The sequence below is a fragment of the Tachypleus tridentatus genome, chromosome 3 (assembly GCF_004210375.1).
Source record: "Tachypleus tridentatus isolate NWPU-2018 chromosome 3, ASM421037v1, whole genome shotgun sequence".
Lineage (NCBI taxonomy): Eukaryota > Metazoa > Arthropoda > Merostomata > Xiphosura > Limulidae > Tachypleus > Tachypleus tridentatus.
The window spans coordinates 1,393,332-1,414,271 of record NC_134827.1 but is presented as its reverse complement, the minus strand read 5'-3'; the positions used below and the strand labels follow the sequence as shown (position 1 = coordinate 1,414,271).

Sequence of the window (20,940 nt, the reverse complement as noted above, 5' to 3'; positions counted from 1 at the left end):
TTCTAAGACGAAATAAACTATTTTAATAAATAGTAGGAAAACTGATTTCAAAACAAATTTTCCGAAAATTCTTAATATTTTAAAGAATATAACCAAACTTCTCCCACAAATGCTATGGGTTAAAAACCGTACGACTACAAGCAAAAGTAAAATTTTTGATAGAAAAAATATATAAACAGTCGAAAAATAAAGAAACCTTAATAATTGAACAGTTTTAACCTAAAATTGTTCAGTTTTATCTTCTAAAATCAATGTTTCAGTCTTCTAAGGATATATTGTTGATTACATATTTCATTATTCTTAATTTTTGAGCATAAAACAATCAGAGTATCATACTATTTTACCTAAATGCAAATTAGAATTATGATTTACATGTACATGCTAGATCACAAGATATTTAAAACTTGTATTGGTACATCTAACCTTTCGTATCATATAAACTAAAATCCTTTAGAAGTACCTCAAAATATCTTATAGTTATCAAGCTTTCTCAACTCACTTAAATTTATTGTCTCCATGACAAACATTCGAAGGCAACCACGTTCAAAGGTCAACCATAGTGTTAGAGAATTTAAGAATAAGTGTCCTATTACATCCGCTAAATTAGATAAAACAATAAAAAACAATCTCTAATTTAGCCTTTATTATTCAAATGCTTATAAAGCATAAAGCCTGCATTCACTACATCTAAGAGTAATCTATTGCAAATGCCAACCATCTTGGTAGGAAAATAAAACTGCCCTAGCTGGAGATGACTGCCAAAAATTTGTATTTGTATCCACTAGTCCTAACGTTCTCACTATTAAGTACGGAAAGGAGATACATCAATACTCTCAGGTTTTCTGTACCTCTTCTATTTCAAGAGAAAACAAATACAGATATCTTAATCTCTCTTCTTATGACAATCCTTCCAACTCGGGCATTATTTGACAGTCCTTCTATGAACTTTTTCAACAATTCAGTGTCCTTCCTAAGGTAAATAGCTCGATACTACAAGTGTCACATAACCAGTGACCTATAAAATGAAACTAAAACCTTTTATATTCAGTATTTATGTAGATACAGTTTAAAGTCGTTTTTCCCATACCAGTAACAACAGCACACTGGCTTAAGAGACTGATCAACCACAACACCAGTATCTCTTTTCTTTTTTTAATATTGTTAAAGTTATTCCATGTCAAATATTTGTAATACAAATTGTTTTTGTTAATAAGTTTTTTACGTCATGAAATATGGCATTTAAAAAAAACTTTACAAATGTGTGTTTTCATACCGTTTATCTAAAAAGAACCATGAAAAATATTATACAACAAACAATGTAATGAATTTTAAACAAAAAAAACACTTTGTCCTGCGGTACGTTATTTTAAATTATTTAATTTCTTCTTTAACAAGGTTGTGCTTAAAAAAAAAATCAAAATAATCTCTCTGTAAGAAAACGTTATATTAATTATCACACACTAACAGAAACAAAATCTTATGGGCAAAGCCAGAAAGGTTAATTCAGTTCGCACTTTTGAATACTTTTAGTTGAGCCATTACCTTAAGTTTATTATTATTACTGAGATGGTTTGATTTCTTCAATGTATCTAAAAAAAAAAATAAAAAAATTGAAGAAGGAATATTAAATTCCAAGGTTTTCAGCCTTGGTTTTACAGATTGCCAAATATTTCCTATATAAGTTAGGCTTAGTTAACCTGAAGCCGTTCTGTATGTGTCTCTCTATATCCAGATACAAATTCAAACTTTTGAATCTATAAATATCTATATAAATATTGAATCTATTGATATGTGCTAAGAGTTATAAATATGAAATTCTGATCAAAACAAACCACCGACATGGATCAGACCTTACAATATACCCAGTAACGAGCATAAACTCTTAATATTAAATACCATTCAGACTATCTTATTTATAATAATTATTTCATTGTTTCATCATTTGAACACCCTTGCTATTAACAGTATTTTCAGCCGTAAATCGAATGATATCTCACGAGAATCCATTTGCTGAAAAGATTTAAGTTGCTTTAAACCCTTATAGGAAGCTAACGATGCATACTAATCATTATGGCGTAGTAATAAACAAAACATATATAAAGTTATATATTAATATTATTTTTGTACCTATGAAATCAAATGATTTATTAGAACAAACAGATAACAAATAGGACCTTAGAATGAGAACATTCTATTCAATAAGCTACAGACTTACTATATTATTATTACTAACTTCTTATCACAGACGACTACCTGTTACATTTTTTACATTTAATTAAATTGTATAAACAACACTAGCATAAAGCACAGTTTTCCATTTGTTTGGTGTCGCACAAACTATAATGAGTTACTGGTTGAAGCAATTTTTACTGCACATCGTAGAAGAACGGAGCCAAACACATCAAAAAGAATTTTAAGCAACTGGACAAACGACTAGAGATTGGAAGTGATTTCAATTTTACTACCTTAATGCCACGTATGACAGCTCAAGTGGAAAAGGAAGTTTATAACAAAATAGACAAACCAGGAACAAAACGAATTGCCGTTTGACTCTGGCCCATTATGACTATGTAGTGAGGGCATTTGACTCACAATCTGAGGGTCGTAGGTTCGAATCTCCGTCAAACCAAACATGCTCGCCCTATCAGCCTTGGAGGCGTTATAATGTTACGGTCAATGTTATGTTGATAAAAGAGTAGCCCAAGAGTTGGCGATGGGTAGTAATGACTAGCTACCTTCCCTCTAGTCTTACACTGTTAAATTAGGGACGGCTAGCGCAGATAGCCCTCGTGTAGCTTTGCTCGAAATCCAAAAAACAAACCAAACCAGCTTTGCGCGAAATTCAAAAACAAACAAAAAACGAAAAACAAAGTTTACTCAGAAATGGTACGAACATGAGTTCAAGACGTCGGGAAGTTCAAGTAGTTATTCCAATCGACCAAAACAAAATCGAGAGAAGAATTCAGTCATGAAAAGAAACAAAGCTGTGTTAACACTTGACATTGCCTCGCCAGATGTTTTTAAAGCCATTCCAAGCTTGCTAACAGTCAAATCAAGTCAAGAACCAGAAAAAAATTAGAATTGATAGTTTGTTTGTTTTTGAAATTCGCGCAAAGCTACTCGAGGGCTATCTGCACTAGTCGTCCCTAATTTAGCAGTGTAAGACTAGAGGGAGGGCAGCTAGTCATCACCACCAACTCTTGGGCTACTCTTTTACCAACGAATAGTGGAATTGACCGTAACATTATAACGCCCCCACGGCTAGGAGGGCGAGCATGTTTGGTGCGATCGGGATTCGAACCAGCGGCCCTTAACACGCTTGGCCATGCCATAGTTAATCAAGTCTAAAACAAAAACAAAACTACTGATGAAGTAGTTATTTTCTCTTTTTAAGAAAAAGAAGCAGTCCATTCACCCTTTTAAATCTATGTGAGAGGTGTGTAGATATCATAACATCTGAAAACCCCTAGTTTTCAACCTAAATATCTACGAAAATGAAACATCTGCGTTAGATTTAGACATTTTCCAGGTTGATTCAACAATTAGAGTTATTAGACTGAACCATGGCTGTCCAGTGAAATGACAGACTTTGCCAGTGTATCATCGTAGGGTTACCGAATGGCTTACGTATTGCTAATGAAATTACAGTTGAATAATACACAAACGCTTTATTAATGGAGCCTTATTTCGAAGGAGTCTGTCTAATGGCATGTAGATAACACTTATTTGGCATACGATGTAAATGCAAAATAAGTTGTTTGCATTATTATTATTCACAGATAATATGGTAATTTGCATTAGACGGCGCAATTGATGTGTGTTGATGTATTATACATTACATAAAACTAACATTATTGTTGTTGATGTTATAATTTATTAGACTAATTTGCTTACATTTTAAAACTTTTTTTTATAAGTTAATTGTTTGAAGATTTTCTTTCATTTGAATTTATTTTTTAACTAAAGGTTGGTTGGAACAGGGCATGAAATTTAAAGTTTGCCTGTGTCTATTTTGTTGACAGTGTTACCGTATATATTAATGCTCTGGTAGTCTAAGTGTTATTCAGTTTGTTGCCGTTATCAGTATTGCTGAATTATCGATAGATTTCATACTATGGCTTAAATTTAAGAAGTATTTTAATTTACAGTACAGCAATCTTTAATTAAAACCATAAAGTTCAATGAATTATCTACAAACTTGTGTTCTGTACTACTAAATTGAACTTGATTTAAAGTTATTAATGTAATATAAAGCTATTATAACATAAAAATAAATAGAAATAGTATTGCATTTTACTGTATTAATAATACACTACAAGTCTTGAACTTAATTTATCCAAATGTTTTGAAACAACATGAGAAAACTGGAGAAGCCTCAGATTACAGTCGTAAAATCATTTTAATGTGAAATTTATGTATACCATATAATATAAGAATGAGTCTCGTATATTTAAAAATTCTTAAAACAATAGAATAGCATAATAATATAAGAAATTGTTGTTGGTTTTTTACAGTGATTATATTTTCTAATTGTGTGTTTATAATTAATGTTCAGCTGAATTAGGTAATATAAAACTAAAGCACTTTCTCCATTTAACTTTTAAATTACAAATTACAATAGTAGTACTATTATTACTAGTTAATACTATCCCAAGGGATATCTACATAGTAAAGTTCAATGTGTGTGTGTTACACAACTCTTACTTAACTGCTAGGCTCCCCAATTTCTAAATGGTGCCAAATGAATTCTCTCAGACCCAAGGTAAAACTTTTCACTCAACCCCTTATGAGTATGTAGCAGAAATACTTGCAGGGATTCCTCAAAAGCAGACTCTAAATTTGGCATTGATTTACAATAGAGGATGTAAATAAATAGCCCTACTAATTACTATTCATAACTTGCTTAAAGAAATTAAATTTTCATTATAGTGGTAATGAACATTAAGCTGAAAAAGTGCAAATGGTAATTTGAGTAATAGTGGTTCTGTAAACGTAGAACCACAGATTTACTAGTATGAACATAAACTGTGTCAGTGAATATATTTCTGGAAATTTGGTGGGTAATGTATGCTTATCCTCCAAAATATGTATATGTTTTTTTTTTTTTTAATAAGTTGTTGAATACTTTTAATGAAATACTCTGTGTTGATAATTTGGCTTCAAAGAATATTTTATCACTTATGTTTTTGAAGAGATTTATATTTTGTTTGAAGTAATTTGTTTATGTTTTCTAGTCAGAAACTAGAATGTTAGCAAGAATTTAACTTAATAAAAAAAATAATGAATGGCAATGCTACTGTATGTAACATTCTTTTGTACATCTTATATCTGAGATGCATATAACATACATCTTTGATTCTTTGACTTTCTTTTATTTTATATTACTTCACTTTATCTTAACTAGTAAATTAATTACTGATAATTTTCATCCATATATATGTTTTTATGACAATTTGTTTTTCTGTTAACAAATAAGACATACCAGAAATAATGTAATGTCATGATCCAATCATTTACAATGATCTTGCAAAAGTTCTTAGTTCTGATAGTTTATTGACCTTGTTTATATTAAAGGTATAAAAAAAAAAAAAAATCATTCTTATTATCATCCCTATAAATGAGTAATTAATGTAGAGATGAAAAATATAAATCAATAGAAATAACATTTAAAAATTAGAAGCATCCTCTTGGTTGATTGACTCTGTATCATCCAGTGAAAAAAAAAAAATTTTATCGAGCTTTCCCATGAATTTCCTTAAGTATTTACTATTTCTACTTGTGGGTGACCAATTTTTATGTCCATGTCTAACTACACTGTTAGAAAAGTAAAACTAGTTAAGGTGGTGGTGACTCCCACCCTACTAAGATTTATATTTCTATTCTCTTGTCCTACCATTTTCACTGTTTACACACAAAGAAAAAAAAATCTTACAACAAAACTACCAGTTCCCCTAATAATTATGACTATCTCACTCAGAACTCTCTAAACTCTTCCTTTTTTATGAGAAAACAATTTCAGACATCTCAATTTATCTTCATATGATAACTTTCCATCATTCTAGTGAACCATTTCCAATAGTGCAATGTCCTTCCTAAAGTAAAGAGCCCAGGACTAAACATAATACTCTAAAGAGCCCTAACCAATGATTTAAATAATAAAATAACTTCATTAAACTTATATTCACTATTTAATTTAACCTCAAACTATTTGCCCAACCACTAACAACAATAAACTATCTAGATTTTTTAAGAGATTTGTGATCAACCAAGTTATATTTTGTGTTAATCCTGTTTGACCAAACACCATATATATCATCCCTTTTCTTCCTTCCAGTCATTTTTTGGTCAATGGCCACTTATCTCTCACTACCATAGAGAATTTTTAAAAGTAAGCCTTTAATGAAGTATCATGTTCAATCCTTTCTGAAAGTAAATGAACTTTCAATCCTGTGGTACCTGCTTATTATGCAAGCAGTAACAAAATATATTAGCAAGTGGCTCACATATCTAAACTCTTATATCCTTAAAAAGCTTTAAGGAAATTATATCTGACTCAAGAGCCTTGTTATTCTCTAAACTTCCTGAATAGACTAAGAGAAGTATAATAACTGATCATTTGGATTGATTTTTATAAACTTTTAGTTTCCACTGATGAAATATATTCCATACATTATATGACAAAAAACAAGGCTTAAAACATCTCTTAAGTTGATATATTCTTATATTCACAGTATTTTACTGTCCTGTTTTATTATGTGGGTGACTAAGATTTTGAAAATGCATAAGTATTGTAGCTGAAATTGAATTAAATGTAGAATATACTCTTAAGTATGTATCAAACATCTATTTGTACATATTTCTTACTCAGAAGCTACACAAAATTAAAATTATTTTTCCTTAGCAGTTGAAAATGCCAACAGATATGGAAAGCTTATTCATTGAGGAAACTTGTAAAGAAGGTAAGTTGATGATTCACTTATTTGTGTAATGGAACTGAAATATACCAATACAGTATGGTAGCATGTGATTGGTGATAGTAAAATGTGTGTAATAAAATTATTTTTTTAGAAATCCATTGACCTTGGAACAAAACTGTTATGGTGGAATGAATGTAATGTTATTTATTATGAAAATAAACAAGTGCTGCAATATCTACTTTCAACTGTAATAAAAATAACAAATATCATGGATATAAATTTAGAAAACGAAAATAATCTTAACACTGAACTGCTACACATCCTTAAACTATTAACTCCTGATTCATGAACAAGAAAGAGACCTAACTTTTACACTTCTAACTCATTCTACCCTTTCCTTTTCATTTTGCATAATGTTGTTCTTTGCATGGAATAGCTGTATAATTTTATGTGAATTTAAATACTTGTAGGTTTATCATTTACCACTTGATAGATTATTTCCTGAAATAGTCACATTTTCAATCAGCACTTTGTGAATCCATGGTATTTCTCCTTTATTGTGTCATATAGAGGCTGGAACCTGCATTAGTTTTTGAGTTATTTTTTTCCTTTAGTTCCTGTTTCTCAAGATTCTTTGAGATTACCAATTCAAAATTTTGTGGCACTAATAATCATCAAGGTGTTTAATCTCTCTTCTATCTTAATGTTATTGAGTTTGTTTACTTTCTTTTTGTGCTATCATATGTGAATTTAGTAAAGCTTTTCAGTGTTGTTTTCCTGGCTTTTTGGATGAGATCATATCAGAGGGTAAAGTTTATACTTCCAGTTTTCATGAAATAGATCATGACTCATGGCCTAAATTTACAGCTTGAAGATATTTTTGGTGATATTTTTGTCTGAAAGTTAAAACCAGTTTCTCGACCACCCCACTCCAGTTCCCAAAGATTTTAAGGCTAATAAATTTTACAGTTTATCATACTTTCTTTTCTTCTTCCTTCATAATCTACCTTGCTACTGTTGATATTTTTTCTGAAACATTTGGCTAATTAGAATAGTTTTTCTTGTTATGTTTCTTGGTTATATGCTAATTATTATATTTCTACTGATTCAACAGGTATTGATCTTTTTATACGACATATTTCTGTTTGATTCAGGGCTGTGGAGTAGCTCTTCCCTTTTTTTTAACCTATGTTTTTTAATCTTTGACCAGGTCTTTGACTTCCATAGGTTGTTTTTTTTTTCAACTCAACTTACAGTGAGGTGTTGCATTCCCATTTATTTCTAATACCTTTAAGATGTTTGCCAGTATTCTGGGAATGTACTTCTGTTTCCTTATCCAAATAATGGTCTGTCTTCTTTTATGTAGAATTCCTGGGCCAAAAAAAGAGCATAATCACTTCACAAGCCTCTCTTTCTATCTCTCTGCAGTTTTCAAAAAATTGTGGAATACTCAATTCAAATATGTCTTTCTAATATTTTGTTGGAATTGAAACAATTTGCCAACATGTTTCTGTTGTATCTCTCAAGCATTTCAGCAAGTTTTGGTCATAGATCTTTCCCTTCTAGTTCCTCAGTACTGGTTTCTTTGCATTGAGTGAGATCTCCTTTTCATCATTCATCTGTCCCATGATGTTGCTTTCATTGTTTAGGTTTTGATTCAGTCTTCTACCAATGGGAACTTGTATGTGTGTTTTTATATTGTAGGAAGTAAAAATATCAAAATATTTGAAAAGGAAATAAGTTTAATTTTGAACCCAAGAAGTTTGGAGCTTCAATTTAGGAATGTTATCCTACCTCTTTCATCAGTCCACATTTTTCTTGCCTCATTAACTCCTATAGGCTTATCTGAATTTTTTTCTACTCAGGAAGAGTTTTCTCTTATTCTCAAAAATGGTGTACTTTAAATGCGATCTGGATTCAATATTTGTTTTTATGAAACTTGGAATTGGAACTTAATTTTAAATCTGTGCATATTGAATGCATTTTTTGTCCATTCCTTATTTAAATATTGAGAATTACTTGCAATTGTAAGCCCTTTCTGAGGGAAGGATGTCCGATTTTTATATAGTGAATAATGCTTATTTTCAGTTCTCTAAGACGTCTTCAACTTTATGTTATCTGTTTTGGTACATCATGTTTTTATTCACAGTGGTGATATTGTTCCCTCATGAGCAGAATATTCATTTTTATCATTTATCATCCTTTCTTGCACCCAATTGTGATGTGAGAAGGATATTGGTTTTTCCTGAAATTTTTGCACATTTCTATTAGATAGTGAATTAATTTGTCACATTTATACACTTTTTAGGTTTTGGTACATTTAGAGTGAGTTGTGTGAGCTCTTCTAGCTCTGAGATATATTTGGGTTCAAGATGTTGATTCTATTGCAATAGTCTTGGGAAGGTTGTTTGTTAAATATGGGTACTCAATATAAGGTACCTTTTTCACAGATGAATGAGCTACATTGACCTGATATTTTTTTCCAAATCAAAACTTCAAAACAGCTGTCATAACTAATTTCATAAGTCATTTATGTGGACTGCATATTCTACCCATTAATGGTCTGAGTAGTTGATTTTGAGACTGCTTCTTCACAATGGGTCTCTAGACCACTTGGGTTGTGGTAATAAGACAAGCAGTGAGAGTCCAACACCTTTGTAATCATTGGTAAGATCCCTATCTTGACATAAAATGCTTTGATATCTCTTGTAACTTGATGTAAGCTACATATTATTTCTAAAGTTTTGTATAATTAGATATGACCAATATTGAGATTCTCCTTTCACAAGAATGATAGGCTCCCTCTTTATTCATTATAATAGTCTAGCTTGAGGTTGTAGTAAAGAAATATTATTATACCTGAAATTAACATCATATAATTAAAGTAAGAAAGTTGCTGTAATCATTCCCACCATTTTTCCAATAATGATGAATTAAGATTTGAACTAAGTCATTGAGAGAGAATATGTAGATGTCATTCTACAAAATAAACAATAAGCTGCTGATGAACAGGATAATAAAGACTATAATCACTTGTATATATTTTGCATTAAAAAAAATTATACAGAATATGCAGAATGAGTCAAAGCTACAGAAATTAAGCCTGTTTTTTGTATGAATCAGAAACTGTTAGATGAAGGTTGCAGTACAGGTAATTTCTTTGAATTTGATTTTAATTCTAAAATATTAGTGTTAACAAATAACTCATGTTATGGGTTATCTTGTACTTAGAAAATATGTAGTAAAATATTTATTTTTACAACTTATTTAACTATTACAATTCAGGAAAATTCATATAAAATCATGTTAAAAAACAACAACAAAATTCATTAATTAGTAATCACGTAAGAATAAAGGGGGATTTAAAGAAAGGTTCAACACAGCTAATTGGCAAATGCTCATGAATACTAAATAGTACACCATGCCTAGTATCCAATTTCAAAAGTATTCTGTAGCCACTCCTTAGAGAAGTGCTTTATTTTGAAGTTGTCTTTATTTGTCTGTTTCAGTTGACCCCAATTCCAATCTTCATGTAAATCTGATAGAAAATCCTTCTATTAATGCTGATTATGGTGAACATTAGACTTTAAGGCCTAATCGTCTTTGAACAGAGGATACATATTCCAACCTCAGAAACTGTATGTGTTTAAACTGATTGTTAAAATTACTATTACAGTTGTGATACAAAAGAACTAGTATTTTTTTTTCATGTTTTTAGTTTTAAATCATACCCTACTGTAGCTTTTTTCTTTTCTTTTTTTTAACTGAGTTTCCATTTCATGACAGAACTATATATAAATGCAAACAGTGTACCTGTATGTTTGTTAAAGATTTCTTTTCTTTTTCTGCCAGTAGTAAAAATGAAAAGAGAATCTGTAATGTAGAGGCCTAATGCATTCTTTGATTGGCCACACCCTCTAATGTGGATTGCAGTTTCATTTATTTTAAGGCTTGTCAGTACCACTTGGGTCAACAAACCAAAGAAATACCATTAGGCCTCTTATAATGATGAAGAGTATATAATATCTATGGGGTTTTGAGTCCATTTAACTTTGACAGATAGTAACCTAAATTAAAGTATGTATGTGAGTAATGCTATGAAATTTAAATGATTTCAGTGTTTATGCAGCAGACCAAATGAAACCACAGATATAAAATTTAAATGTATAGTATTTGATTTAGATTCAGAACACTGAAAGTTTATGGTTGAGTATAAAGTATTCAAATATGTCATGACACATGAAATATCCTTAGTGGGATTAGAAAAATAAATATTTTCTTTAATGATTAAGTAAAACTGTTATAGATACACTATGGTTTTGTACATAAATATCTTTCATTGGCCGAGTATTTCATCCTCCACTGTATTTTTGAACATTATTTTACTATCAAGAGATACCAGAATTAGCTCATCACAGTATCTGTAACTAACTTTAAAAAATGTGAGAATTTTGTTCACAAATTAGTATAATCAGTTGTCATTTATATTTTACAAACAGTATTTTGAGTAAAATTCTATAATGAAGGTGTATAAACTCTAAAATGATTGCTTATATATTTTTTATCATTTTCATGTAGAAATCCTAACAAAAATAATTGTTTTGAGATAATGAAAATGATCTTGAAGCAAACAGAAGAAGAGCTAAGCTAATTGTATAAATTCTTCCTAAAATAATTTAGGAGAGTTTTTTTTGTTTTCCTATAACAAATTGTTGTATCTACTAGCAGTTTACTAAAGTATGCATCACAACATAGTTTGGCATAAAAAGGGGTCAAATTTTGGCCATGAACTAAACTGTATTTTTGTCTTGTTCATGTCATTTAAAAGACTTTTTCAAATGATATAGAATGTTAAACTACAAAATAATTACAGGGAGAATTGCAACTAGTTCATTCTCTTTCTCAAACCAGTTTTCCATTTGGAAATTTTGTAAACAAACTAAACATTTGTGTAGCTTTTTTCTTAAATTGTCTGTTGTTTCTCAAATAAGATACAAGTACCTCTGAAATACTTGAAGCTATTCCATGATGAATTTAACCTGGGGTTTCAACAAAATAGGCAACTCAAAAATTTCCAAATATCCTTTATGCAGAGCATTTGTCATTTACCTATAATTCTACACACACACATCTTTCACATGACGTATTGCACAAGCATCAGAGGTATTATACAATCTTTGCTATACTGCTGTAATTCAGATGTTTATTGTTCAAAGTAATGCTGTTAACTTTGGTACAACATTCTTTCTGATACTGTTATTTCTGCCACTGTTGGGATTTCCATAATTTAGTTGGAGGCCTCACACATACACTTTACCTGTAGCATTCAGAATAATGTTGAAGTTGCATTGTAAATCCTGATTCCTTTCAGTATTTTTCTGTCACTGTATAAAGGTACTCCTAGCAGGTATAACAGTTGTGGAGATGCTCAAATTTTTCAATATTCAACATTTTGTTTTTGATGAAGGTTAATCTGTTGCTTGGGCCTAATCATCCTTAGAGCTTATAGAGCAAGATGTTTCTCTTACAGTACTAGCTCTGATCATGAAGACACTTCTGCTGGTTTTATTTCTCTCTTTTTTTTTTAAGGGTATGTTGTATTTTCATTGTTGAACTTATTTCTTTTTACATGTAAATATTTTTGTCATGTGAGATTACTTCAGTATTGATTTTTTTATTTTTGCTAACTCCTCTTAATATTGGTATTGTGGATGTTTTTCAAAACTAGCTCTTTAATCATACACTTTATTTTCCCCTTTTACCTTTTTACTCTTGTTTTGATCCTCAATTTGTTTACTGTCATTTATTTCTTTGAACAATCTTCAGTTTTCTGCATTATCTGCTGTACTTTGAGACATTATTTTTTCCCCATTATTTCTTGTTTTCATTCTGACATTTTTGGTCACAATTACATATCTGCTTTAATCACATACAGATTTCACTGATATTGTTTGTTGCCATGTAGTTCTTGCATTCTGTTGGCATTTTTACCCATCAGGCTTGGTTGCAAGGCACTCATCTTTTGATTAGCTAACCTCCATATTTATACACACACACACAATTTTTTGTTCCAGGGTAGTTTGCCAGGAGTAGATAATTAGTATTTAAACACATCATTTTGCTTCTGGTATGTCATTTCTTGAATGCCTTTATGTAAAGTTGTTTGTTTGCCACATCTACTCATGATTTTTCTGTAGCCAGGCATCAATATAAGCAAAGTTGATCTTCATGACTCAGCCATTGACTCTATTCTGGATGACTCTTCCATCCTGACTTTTGAGGATCACTTATTCACTTATGGACACTTGGCTTCATGTTCTTTTGCTTCATTCAATTTTGCAATTTGACTTTAATTCATTTTCTACATTACTGGTTCCTATTCAATTATGTCTTAAAGTTTCAGGCTTTTTCCATACTATTGAAATAGTATTTCATATCCCCACAGATCATTTACTGTTATCTTTTTGTAGTACCAAAGACAAAAGAAGATTAGAAAATTGTCTTAGACCTGTCCTTTCTCATTTGTTAACTAGATATTCCTGTTTTAAGGTGGAAACCATGACAATCTTATTAAATATTAAAGTTGCTTACTAAAGATTTTTGGATAATAAATGGGAATTTCAGGAATTATTATTTGCACATCCTAATTCACCAATAGTTTCATCCATTTCATCATTTTTCTTGTGGAATGATTTATCAATTTATGTCCTTTCCTTTTCAGTCTGACTTTGGCACCCTGTGTCCTTCACACTTATAGTCAAACCATTAGTTGGTCTTCTACACACACACACACATTCAAAAACAATTGCCAAAATTGCATGAATGAAAGAGAATTCCTGTTTAGTGGTTACTTCTCACAGAATGATTTTCCATTCAGTTCTTCTCTTTTGTTCATCTTTGTGTTCTTATTGGTCCAATCATATTGTTATTGCATTGTTGAGTCCATTCTTACAAACTGCTTAGGAATTGTTTTAGTTCTTTTTGAACATTCACTACTTTGATCAGTTGTATGATTTGCTGTCTGTTTTCATTTTGGATGAAGAGAGTTATTATCTCTGGAATACATCTTTTCATAATGCATGTACATGCTTCTTCTCTGAGAACATTCCATTGCAGGATCAGTAGATAGTATTTTTCTCTTCTTTTTTTTTTAATGCCACCAGCAATTTCTTATATTTGGTTCCAAAGGTTCAGTATGACATTACAAACTAATCTCTTTACTTAAATTAAAGAGATTCATGGATGAATAGTTGCCCTGCTGAGAAGAATGCCTTTTTACTAAGTATACTTTTAGTCCACTATTTGTTAGACTGATTTGCTCCACTTCTTCTCCCTCTAATTCAGTTATGGATTCAACCCTACGAGGTCTGTTCAAAAAATACGCGGACTGACGTCATAAAACAAAATGTACTTTATTTAGAAGTTACAGGTCTGGGACCCCTTCAAAGTACTCTCCTCCCCAACACACACACTTATCCCAACGGTGTTTCCACTTGTTGAAACAGTCCTGGTACGCTTCTTTTGTAATGTCCTCCAGCTCCTTTGTCGCATTTGCCTTAATCTCGGGAATCGTCTCAAATCTTCTTCCTTTCAAGGGTCTTTTGAGTTTGGGGAACAAGAACAAATCGCAAGGAGCAAGGTCAGGTGAGTAGGGGGGTGGGGAAGAACAGTGATCGAGTGTTTGGCCAAAAACTCAAGAGTTCTGAGGGCTGAATTTCACAGCAACGAGGTGCATCTTCTAATTTTCGGTCAAAATCTCGTAACAAGATCCAACTGATATCTCACACTCTTCAGCAAGCTCCCTGACAGTCAGACGTCGATTTGCCCGCACCAGGGTGTTGATTTTGTCGACGTGTGGGTCATCAGTTGACGTGGAAGGACGTCCAGGACGCTCATTATCTTCAATGGACTGTCGACCATCCTTGAAACGTTCATGCCACTTGAAACATGTCGTACGCTTCATAGCAACATCACCGTAAGCCGTGTTAAGCATAGCAAAAGTTTTAGTTGCAGATTTTCCAAGTTTAACACAAAATTTCACAGCAAGTCGTTGCTCCTTCAGGTCATTAATTCTGAAATCCGCCAAATGAAAAAATCGCAATTCACTTAAAACCGCGCAGCTAATACACAAATGAAGATATTTGCAATTGGGAAATGGCGTTGAAATCAGCTGATCTGTGAAACCTAGCGACACCAAGCGGATTCCCCTGGAACCAACTGGAGCTGCGCAATTCAAACAGCCCACGTATTTTTTGAACAGACCTCGTATTTATTTCTGGCTACACATTTCTTGAAGTCTTGATTTTTATTTTTCTGCCATTATAACTTGTAGTTTTATGTTTCTTTTCATATTCATTGGTTCCAACCTCCATTTTAATGTTGATATCCTGGCTTTCTGTATTTTAAAAATAAGCCTAACTGACATGAATATGAATAATATAACATTAAACATTACTTAAAACCTGAGAGCCTAAAAGTGTAATGTTTCTGAAGGTTTTTAAATTTCTAGGGTTTTCATAATTTTATATCTCCTAATTAAAAGTACATTAAAAAATAGCTTTATACACAACAACAGTTGCATTGTAAAACAAACTCTGTTTCAAGGTAATTTATTTAGTCACACATATCAAATACAATATTACTTTCAAGTAAATCTGTTTTTATAAATATATTTATTCTTGAATTTTGTTGCAAACAAAATGATAAACATTTTTATATACTGCTGATAATATAGTGAACAAGATTTATCTTAATATCTTTGTAGTTTTTCATTTAATAACAAACATGCTTTATTTGTGAAGCATAGTTTTCAAAATGTCTTTTTTATGCTTTATGTTGTGCAATTTTAGATTATTATACAGCAGTTTTATTGAACTCACTTATATCTCCACTGTTATTATTTTTCAGTCTTATTTTAACTTTTTTACTTCTGTAAACTGTAGAGTGTCTTCAGTTTCCAAAAGTTGTGGGCCTTTACAGGGCCTGGATTTTTGATGAGCATGGCCTATCCAGATCCTGGAAATATAGAGTCTGATTTTCAGTCAGGAACAGTTGCAGAATTTAAGGTTACAGTTGTGTGAAACTGTCAATAGGATTTGATTTATAAAACTTTTTGAAATGGCTAATTTTAGTTTTTGGTTAAGGAAAAATAGAGTGTGCATGTTTGAGATACATGTGGTCTCCATATCTTTAATACAATATTAATATGAACAAACTACTGATAAAAGCCTTTGTTCAAAAAAAAAAAAAAAGCCACATCTTTTTACACTTGATGGTGGAGGTCGGGTACATTCTACAGGGTGTTCAGAAAGTCACTGTGCAGTTTTGTAATCATATGTCTATTCAGTCTATTTCAAGCCAGCAACTGCTAGAGGTGTTTAGAAACAAAATAAGAAGGATCCAAGCCTATACTGATGCCAACGGGGGTCACTTTCAACATTGTTTATAATTGTCATTCATATTTACCTCCTGTATTCTATATTGAAACATTGTTAATGAATATATAAGTGCACAGTGACTTTCTGACCACCTGTATATGATATTGAGTGTATTCCAAGTTTTGTTGTTTAATGTATTCACATTATAATATATTTCCTTTAAAGTTTTTCTTAGCTGATACTAATTTTCCAACATAAATATATTTAAAAGATATATTTACTTTATCACCCCAGTAATGTGTTTTTCTGTAATAGCCTTGTATTTTTTTTATTTTCTTGTTTTATCAGAAGATACAACCTTTTCACAACTGGCTAAAACATTAAATTGTTGTTTAAGTGTGAGATATTGTAAGCTAAAATGCCCAACATCTCTTCATAATTTTCTGTTAATTTCATTTTTGCAGCTCATTATTACTTTCTGCTGATTCAGTGTTTGTCAATACAGATGCAAACCATTGTGCCATTGCTGTACTTCTGGATTGTTGTGAATTCTTGACCATTTCACAGTTTATTGCTGCCATGGATATCTTAATGGCTGGAGTATTTATGTATGAAGAATTTCATAATATAATTGTTTATACATAGCATCTCTCATTAATGAGCTAACTTAAATCAACTTCACTTTTTGAAGAAGAAAGCCTTCAGTCTTCTCCATGTAATTGGAAAAACTCGCACAGCAGAGCATTTAGAATAGTATCCAGCTTCCAAAGAACAGTGAAGCTCTAGTTATTGCTTTAAACCATAAAGTGAGAATTTGTTTATTAGAAAGAAGAAATGTCTACTCAGAAAATTAATTGCAACAAAACTATTTTTTTCCTGATATTGTTAACAAGATAATAAACAAGGATTCAAAACTGACAGTGGTGTGCTAGTCAAAATTGTGCTGAAATTTTATAATTTTTTTTAATATTATCACTAATATTTAATTTTCAGGAAAGCATAGTTTCTTTGGTGCAATTCATGTATCATTTATAGTATAAATGGCCAGGGTTTCTACTTCAGCAGTATGATGATTGTAAGCATATGACCAATGTGGAGAAACCTACCAGGAGCGGGACACTCAGGTGGAACACTAGAATTTTTCTGTCTTATCATGCCTAAATCGTTGTTCTGAACATACTGACGGAACATAGATTTACATAAATAAACAGGCAACCAAACAATCCTTAGCATTGTGTGACATGCTACAGAGCATTTGGATAAAGATTTCATTAATGTTCATTAATAGTTTATGTGCATTATGTTATCCAGGTGTTTTGCAAAGGATTTACCCCACATACTAATATGTGCATTTATACATCGTATATTATAGTTCAGCCTGTTGTAAGTTCGTAGACCTAAATAAGCTCCTAAGTTTACTTGAATCAAATTTTTCAGGTAAAAAATTGTTTCCCAATGTTGTTATATTTATTTCCATAACATTATTCACTAAGTTTAAATGAGGAACTTCAAATCCTCTTGAAATCAACTAATATAAGTATATTTGAAAATCACAGTGTAGAATATTAATGCATAAGCCATAGTTTGAACCTAACTGTGACCTGTATCATTTAAATGCATCAACATTGTAAAGTAATACATAGTTTTTACTAATGAATCCAAACTTGTGCATTGAGTATGTGGTGTTTTAATACAGTAGCTTCATAACTGATGTTATTAGTAGTCATGATTAAAGAGAAGCAGGACATAATAGAATTTTATTTTTTTTTAGTGTGAAAGATTTGATAGGAATACATGGAAAAAATTACAGACAATGTGTTTATTCTTTAGGGGAAGTAATTTCTTCATTAGAGGAGCTTGGCTCCAATATTGATCTGGATGATCTTCAGATAACACTTGATGTGTTGTGCTTGACTTTACATCCTGAAATGGAGGAACTGGTAGAATGGGATAATACTGTGCGTACAGTGTCCTATTGTAGCACCTCACCAATGCCAGAGTCTGAACCTTTGAAATATATTGATGAAGACGAGGATGATTTGTCAGCATCTCGTTCAGAGTAAACAACCTTGTTTACAGTATTTTTATAAAAACTGATGAGTACTTTAGCGTTTAACCTGATTCTATGTATGTATTTTTTATATATATTATAAATGTATAATATTTTATATATATATGCTTGAAGAGAAATTCTACTAAAAATTATTTTGGGTTAAAAAATAAGGTCATCTAAAACTTGGCACTACTTTATGCAGATGTTCACCTTAAGCTGCATATAAAAACATGACAATCACAGTAAACTATTACTTCACTAATGTCATGTTAATTAGGGCCTCTACCATACTGGGGGCACTAACTTCAAGAGAAGTTTTATCTTACTTATTTCAAATTGTTGTACCTTATTTTTATTTTTTATTTTTCATGTTTTTATGTTTATGTTTTTTTTGTTCTCATTATAACTTGGGAGAGCAGTCACCTTTTCACAACTGTCTGCAAGCAGTGAAAGGTGATATAGATGTGGGACATTGTGGGCTTGAGCACCCACATCTCTCTCTCTCCAATTTCTAAATTTCTAATCTTCTTATGTGAGACTAGTGAAATGGAGGTTAAGACTGATAGATGGTGTATCCTCACTGCAATGTGGGTCCTACTTTTTTCAGCCACCTCCAAAATGTAGGATACAATTTATAATCCTGTGTTTAAGCTTGTGCTGTAGGATCCTTTTAAAAATATGCAGCATATATTTTGTTTAATTTTAATGTGTATTGTTTATGGCTTAAAATTTATGGTTATAATATAACTAATCAGAGGCTGTTTTTAATGCAGTTGTTCCTCATGATTTTGTTTACTCATTTGGCTTCATTTAGATGTAATTATTTAATTTCACTACAATATATATATATAATATTGTGTGTGTGTTAGCATTACTGATGTTTTCCTGTATATAATCCCTTTTATATATATAGCAGTAGTGGAATTGAGTTGGAGGTTAAATATTTTTAGGAGCTTGTAATATCTGTATTTAAATATTTAATTTTCAGCATACAGACAGAGATTGCATGCCATCAGCTTAGTCATCTGCCAAGTTTTGAACAAGAGACCATGAAAATGTGTATTCAAAGGGTAGGAATCTTTACTTCAAATGTATTAGCAATTTTATTATAGTATTAACAACTTTAATGTCACAAAAACAAAAATATGTAATATATTTTTTTCACACCGTATGAAAATAGTTTTTCGACAATCACATACCCATTTTATCTAATCTTGCTGTATTGGTTACAGGAATCTTAGAGATAAAAAAACTTATTTGAAGTACTTGAAAAATAGGTTAAACCACTATAAAGAATATGGAAATGTGTGCCATAATAGAACAAAATTACATCTTTGTACTTGTATTTTTGATATCAAAATGAAAATTGGAATTTGTAATTCTTAACAGTGAAATAGCATGAAGATACCATACCAATAGACAAGGTTAACATTTATTACAATATTTACTGCATCACTAATTTTTTTAAAAAATATCTTGTAGAAGAAAATGTATTTGAAGAAATAAAAATATTTAACACTTTTTTGCTTGTTGTAATGGATTGATCTTCAGTGAATAGTAGTTAGTGTTTAATCTAGGAGAAATTTTGTCTTTCTAACCTTAGCTCCTTGGTATTCTTCTACGGTATATTTGTCTGTGACTTGTTGGGGATAAATAAACTGACAATCTACCTGATTTAAAAAATACTAAACCAATCAACAGCACTCTTGCTAAACAGTCTTGTACATTCAACAATGTTTCTCAGTCTTAGTGAAGTTGAGCCAAGCTGCATAGGAGTCAGCTGTACTAGGATTTGTCACAATCCTATTAATGGAAAGTTGTTACATGCTCTTTTGCATGCAACTGCCTGACATGAAAACATAGATTTATTGGGAGAATAGTTTTGCAGTGGGTGAAGAATTGTGAATATAGAGGGCAGTACAAGTTGAGAAAAGCTTATATTGTGAAAAAGTGTAATAATCTGTTAAAAATACATTTTCATTATAGGAAAATGTTAATATAATGTAATGTAAGTACAAAACCAGCCTTTCCATACTGATGAAATATATAAATTATTTATGTAAAATATAAAATAAAAATAGCTGGTATAATATAAAGATCCTGCAATTTTTTCTGCCTTAGTGAAATTCTTAATGCTATTGTTTTTTGCAATATGTTATTTGAAAATAAAAACATTACTTCAGGTAATATTTTATGTATTATAAACTTGTAATTATTCTTATCAATGTATATGTAATAGGGAATTAAAGTTTTAAAACATTATAGGGAGAATTTTTGTTCATCTTCTATCTTCAAGAGAAATAATATGTAAATTATTTCAATATTGCATACTTTACATATTTTCATCTGTAGGAGCTAAAACAGATGACCCTTCCAGGCTATCATTTGAGTAAGCTAGGTGAATACTAGTATCCTGTGGTAGACCCTTAGTCTGAAGAACATGCAGATCGTTCATTTGGATCTCTTGTGCCTCCACTGGGTCTTGCTAGTAGAGATTCCACATGGTGATGACAGTACAGTGCTGACGAAGGCTAGTTGGGAATTACAAAATGTAGTATTTCCTCTTTTGGATCGGGAATTCCAACAGAGGGCT

The 20,940-nt window shown here is 31.1% G+C and overlaps 1 protein-coding gene across 3 annotated transcripts; it reads left to right on the top strand.

The window, feature by feature from the left end:
- The first annotated feature begins 3,567 nt into the window (after positions 1 to 3,567).
- On the top strand, positions 3,568 to 20,879 carry LOC143246191 (uncharacterized). Of its 3 annotated transcripts, none has more exons than XM_076492426.1 (5): positions 3,568 to 3,787; positions 6,902 to 6,959; positions 18,125 to 18,353; positions 19,336 to 19,417; positions 20,700 to 20,879. In XM_076492426.1, exons 1-5 carry the CDS (start codon positions 3,743 to 3,745, stop codon positions 20,754 to 20,756), a joined length of 471 nt encoding a protein of 156 aa, XP_076348541.1. In that variant the 5' UTR covers positions 3,568 to 3,742; the 3' UTR covers positions 20,757 to 20,879. The 3 variants fall into 3 exon arrangements, with proteins under 3 accessions (XP_076348541.1, XP_076348543.1, XP_076348542.1); XM_076492428.1 differs by lacking the exon at positions 3,568 to 3,787 and adding an exon at positions 3,833 to 3,966 and having other exon boundaries at positions 6,905 to 6,959; XM_076492427.1 differs by lacking the exon at positions 3,568 to 3,787 and adding an exon at positions 3,834 to 3,966.
- The last annotated feature ends 61 nt before the right edge of the window (positions 20,880 to 20,940 follow it).